The following is a 6,000-nucleotide window of genomic DNA, read 5'->3' as shown; positions in this document are numbered from 1 at the left end:
TGTCCTTTTAAAATCAGATAATGTGCCTTGAAGTTAACACCAAGAACATTTACAATTGTGTACTTGAATGCGGTGACAGGCATTATACCCAACAACTCCCAAGAGGCAGTAGGTATCGCTGTCACAAAGACTCTGGAGCCAAAATGCCCAAGTTCAAAACCTAGCTCTGTCACCTAATACCTTTGTGACTCGGACAAGTTACTGAACCTCTTTTACGCCTCAGTTTCTCCATCTGTAAAACAACAGTACCTATCTCATTGAGTTATTTGAGGATTAAACGAGTTAATATATGCCTGGCTGTAAAGTAACATCTGGCATATAGTATAAATACATCATTAAGTTAAATAAACTCACCATAAACTACAACAACCTGAAGTTAGTACAGCAAATCTCCCTTATAACATGGATAAAACTTTTAAATCACAGTATCTCCAGATTCTCCATCAAGTGAAAACACACTTAAGTTCAAGTGTCTTCACAAAAACTCTTAAAAATATTTCTGTACAGCTATCTCACCAAAAACAGCAAAACAAAAACCACTCAGTGGCTGAAAAGTTAATGTACAGTTCCTTCCAAAGGTTAATAATCACAATAAAAGTTAGAACCGTATAGAAAAAAGAAAAACGTACTCAGGCTGCTCCATAGTCCCTGAACTTCATCTCTCACCCACAGCTGAGCAGACCAGTAGGTACACATGCACTCCAGAGCACGTAAGGCCACCACAGCTCCAAGCAGAGCGCCTGGCCCACAGTAAGTGCTCAGTAACTATTTGCTGAATTAATTAATGCCCTAAAAGTGAAACTACTTCTAGCCTACACTTTCCTTTCTCCACCCCTGTCAAATATAATCTGGATAATTTTTTAAAGAACATCTAGGTTTTCATAACAGCATATCAATCAATTCCAAATGGGGAATGATTGGACAGTTTTGTTTTTTTAAAAAAAAGAGGAAAGTAGTTAAATTCAACAAAAGGAACAAACGTAATCTGTTCATAGGAGGAATAATTCCTTGCCCTAGAGTTTACTGTATTATGATATTTAATGTGAGCTTTTCATATGTTTGGGGAAAGTCATGCACAAAACTTAACCACTGAAAATAAGACTCCATTCAAAAATATATAACAGATCTCATCAACTCTAATTTTGTGGATACTATCATAAGTTTGTTTCCCAATCACACCAGTACAAATATACAAAAGGCTACTCAACGAAACACAATTTTTCCAAGTTTAGTTACTTTGGTTAACAATGCTGTATATTAAAGTTATATAAACCAAAGAGATGTTCCTAACCAAAGCAAGCCAGCAGATCTCTACTGGATTAAACATTTTTTTAATGCAAACGTCTCAGGCTCAGCTGCAAAATAAGGATTGCTGGATGAGATGATTCTTAAAAGTCCCTTTCAAAAGTAAAATCCTAGCGGGACCTCCCCAGACACGGGTTCGAGCCCTGGTCTGGGAAGATGCCACATGCCACGGAGCAACTAAGCCCGTGTGCCACAACTACTACTGAGCCTGCGCTCTAGAGCCCATGAGCCACAACTACTGAGCCGGTGAGCCACAACTACTAAAGCCCGCGTGCCTAGAGCCCATGCTCCACAACAAGAGAAGCCACCATAATGAGAAGCCTGCGCACCGCAACCAAGAGTAGCCCCCACTTGCCGCAACTAGAGAAAGCCCACGTGCAGCAACGAAGAGCCAACACAGCCAAAAATAAATAAATAAAATTTAAAAAAAAAAAAGTAAAATCCTAGGGTGACAGGACTCAGTTTAGTCCTACACTGTACTATATTGACTAACTTTAAAAAATATGCACTACTGACATTTTATGTATGGCTAATATTTTTAAAAATTAAAATATCTAATTCAAGCAAGGGAAATTATAATAAACACAAGCACCCAGGTGTTCTAACAAAAATTTATAATACCCAATTCACAGATATGACACTGAATTCATTCTAAACTTTAAATTATTTCCTGTTTCCACGCACTAAACCTGTAGACACCTGATAACAGTTGTTGGAATCCTTGTATTTCATTTCAGCCATGTGATCAAGAAACAGTTCTTACAGATAAGTCCTTACAGCACTGAACTGCAGAATAAAGTATTTCAGTTACTTGTCCACCTTGAATTTTCAATACTATACCCTTAATAAATGCTCCAATGATACAGAACCATGTTATGAATGGGATTGCCTATTAATCCATGACTCCATCAGAATCATTTTAAGGGTAGTAACAGTAAGATAATGCTTCTATTTCAAAGTTCACAGGGAAAACTGAACCTTAAAATAGATCTCTAACACCTGCATCCAAAAAAAAAACCTGTTCATTTTCAGTTGCTATTTAAACAAAAATCTACTGGTGGGTTACTAACTGCAAGGAATTTAGATCAAATCTCAAATATTTTAAAATACATTCAATGTTAACTTTAGAATCTTAACACCCTAGAAGTAGCCTCCATGATCTTAAGCAATGACGATGATGTTACTGGTGTACAGTAAGGTGTGCAACAACTTAAAGTACAGCCACTCCCCACAGAACCACAATTCAGAACACCTGAAATAAATTCACAGCTAAGACACCAGGTCAACGTACAAAGGAGCTGCTAACAAAACTCTCCTCATCCTCAAATATCTATTTAAGGGCCAAGATTGACTGTTAAGAAGACATACTTTCAACGGTACAAAATAATGGCATAAAACACACAGCACAGTAAAGTATACCATTTGAGTAGCAAGACTCCGGACTCCCCAGAACTTTAGGAACATAGGCTACTGTATTCCTGATGCATGCAGTTACACCTGTCGTAAATAATAATGTTTAGGACTTCATCATATGCAAAAAATAAAGCATGACCAAAAGTTAGAATACAAAGAGCAAAAATAAGAATTGCTAAATCTGCTTAGCCACTACTATGGTCAGGATAATCGGTCTCATTCCTGTCTAGTAATCGGCATCAAAACGGAAAAAAGAAAGAAGACAGGTTCTTAGAGTCTCCAGCATTTGGCTGCTCATCAACTTCAGCAATAAAGTATTATAAGAACTTTTATGTAACAGGTTTAAAGTTGTGTGCTACTTTTTAATTCTAATCTAGGTATGTTCTTTTAGGCAGAGCAATACTCTACACTTTGAATCTTAGGCATCAAATATGTCAAAGTATCAGAACAATTAGCATCTACTGAGTTCTCACACCTAGAATTCACCAATAAAAAACAGGAGGTGATTATTCCACAAAAGGCCCCAAACACCAATGGTAACTTCTATTCAACTTCCTAGAAATGTGGCTTTGTAGCATGCTGTATCATCAGCTCTGCGAACACTGATGCATAGGCCATTCTTACCTTATCCTTTTCATGTGGAAGGAGTGACACTGGAGGTAAAGAAGAAAGAGACTCACAACTCTCTTTCCCATCCACATTGGTTGCTTTAGTGTTGAGCCGATAAAGAGGTCCATCTTTAAGGAGTCTGCCGTGGCCAACGGCGCGTTTAATAGCCAATCGTAACTGCTGGTGAAAGCCAGAGGCAGCACCGCCTCCAAACAATGCAGACACATCCTTCTGACCTTTCAAAAAACGTTCAATGCTTTTCAAAGTTGAGCCACCGGACTCTGCCAAGCCCTCGACTGCCCGCTTGATCAGTTTATTCCAGTCTACGTTTTGTTTATTATCCACTTTTCCATGGTTTCGAGGTTTAGGAAGTGCTATTCGCCCAGGATTATCAGGATCTTTATAGGAATTGAGTCCTTTATTTGAGACTTTCAAAATTGTTCCATCTTTGACACTCAACTCCAATTGTTCTAAAACAGTTTTACGATCCAAGCCATGGGATGAAGACACTGCATTGCATATCCTTTCTTCTGAAGGACGCTGTTTTTGCTTCTTCACTTTTTTGATGGCCTCCAAAATCCACTCCGTATACAGCGGGTTGGCGAGTTTTACCATGGTGAAGGATTCTGTATATCCATAGAGTCGTTATCCCTTATCCTGATGCTGAGTAAGTTTTACACCATGGAAAACAACATTCCCGGAGGCTGGGAACCAGTTAACCATAGCATACAAGTTTTCTGGCCTGAGTCCTTCCTCCTTTCACAAAACAGAGTGCCTCCCCACTTTTACTTTAGAAACCAAAACAACCTGTTATCTGAAATATCTTCAAACTTCTCAACAAACTTCTCAATAGCACCACACATGGGTCTGTTCATAAAGTTGTAAGAACTCAAGAACATCTCATTCCCAGCAGAAAAATGTGCATCTTATGCCTGGAAAACAATTAAAACAAGGTCAGTTTCCTATCAAGGCCCGTTTTATAAATACACTGGAACTGAAACATCCTAGTCTTTAAAGCACTCAAACAGTGTTCACTGAGCACCTGTAGGAGTTTGATCATGTTTCTATCAACATTCCAAAACGATCATGTATGTAAACCACTGGAAAAACGAAGAAAAGGAAAAAAAGATTAAAAATTAGGATACAATGAGGAAACAAGACAAGATGCACTGTGAATGACCTTAGGCTACAACTAACCAGAGGGGTGCTGGCTATTCTGCCCTCCACAATCTCTGCTCACCAGTCTATGAATTGAAACTCTTCCTTGACATCTTTCTCCAAGAAGCTATTCAGCACTTCAACAAGTATCTAGATTAGCAGAAAGAATCCTGCAATGAAAATAAGAGTGAAACTTTCATCTTTCAAAATTCCAGACATTCAGACTGGATGAAAACAGTCAATAAGATGGACAGAAAACCATTGAGAAAATTTTAACTATTGCATATAGTAAAAGAAACAAATACAATTTCCACAAACCAAGTTCACATTTTAAGTATGATATTACTTTCAACATTCCAAGTGGAAACAAAATTAACATTTTGAAAATAGTCAAGTGCGAAAAGTGTTCAAAGAATTTTTTAAAATTCCAATTTCCTTCAAATTTTAGGAATCACATGCTGATAAGCTTCTCCTAGTAACATTCAATATACTGGAGAGAGTCCAACAACTGTCAAAATGTTCATAACCAATCTACAGACACAGCAACTAGAAATGAGAATGGCCCAGAATCACTGGGTTCAAATGTACACACTACATATCAAATGTACAGCACAGGAAAAAAATGTATTGCCTGTCTGTAGTGTAAAAAGAAGACGATCGCTAAAGATTCAATATTGCTGTCCTGAAATGAACATCAATAAGACACCAACGTATACGTATACACACACACATCTATGTATGTACACACACACACATACGTTGCCTCTCCAGGATCAAAGTCAGTATTCTTTCAGACAAAAGAATCTGAAAGATACAAATCTTTTTGAAAATCACCAAAATAATGAATTCCGAATCTAATAACTTCTTTGCTTCCAAAAATAAATTTACTTTTACCTAAATGCTTTTTAGAACTCCTCGTACTCTGAGGAGCACTTACAAGATAAACATCCTAGAAAAATGGCTCCCACAGTAATCGTTCTTCCGAGTGCCTCTAAAATCAAAAGGAAAACTAAGAGATATGAAGAAAATGATAGTATTACTAACTCTGATAAGAAAGAAAAGGCTGAAGGAAACACGCAAACCTGAGGCAAGACTTCTTTTCTAAATTAGCTGACTGAAAAGCAGTCCCCCGAGGGAAGAACTCAGCTTCACCGCGGTGAGAGTCTCGAGAGGACAGAAATCATGGTATTACTCGGAGTGGGTGCATTACGGAGGCATTAACGCTACAATGAAATGAGAGGCTTCAGCCCGAGTTGCAGACGCTGGGCCCGTCCCGGCTGCTTAACCTCGCAGGTGAGAGAACGAAGGACAGTCACCCGCGGTCTCTCGGGCCGGGCTGCGCACGGGTCTTCAGCAAGCGAAGCGCCTGCAGACCTGAGCTTTAACTCCAGGAAAGTACCCCGGCGGCCGGGAAGAAAGTGCAGCTCGCCTCCGGCAGTCCTTCCCCGACCTCCATCCCCCCCACCTCCCCGCGAACGCCTCTTCGCGCTCTATTTTTAAAGGGAGAGAAACTTC

The 6,000-nt window shown here is 39.0% G+C and overlaps 1 protein-coding gene across 1 annotated transcript in view; it reads right to left on the bottom strand.

Annotated features, from left to right (window-relative positions):
* The window catches only part of KAT6A (lysine acetyltransferase 6A), a 107,321-nt gene extending 102,666 nt beyond the window's left edge, over positions 1-4,655 (bottom strand). Inside the window, 2 exon segments of the mRNA XM_024765119.1 lie at positions 3,343-4,259; positions 4,568-4,655. Coding sequence (XP_024620887.1) covers positions 3,343-3,942 — 600 coding nt within the window. The 5' untranslated portion in view covers positions 3,943-4,259; positions 4,568-4,655.
* Between the last annotated feature and the right edge of the window lie 1,345 nt (positions 4,656-6,000).

The sequence above is a fragment of the Neophocaena asiaeorientalis genome, unplaced genomic scaffold (genome assembly GCF_003031525.2).
Source record: "Neophocaena asiaeorientalis asiaeorientalis breed wild unplaced genomic scaffold, Neophocaena_asiaeorientalis_V1.1 scaffold14, whole genome shotgun sequence".
In the NCBI taxonomy this organism is placed as follows: Eukaryota; Metazoa; Chordata; class Mammalia; order Artiodactyla; family Phocoenidae; genus Neophocaena; species Neophocaena asiaeorientalis.
This window is presented reverse-complemented; position numbering and strand designations above follow the sequence as displayed.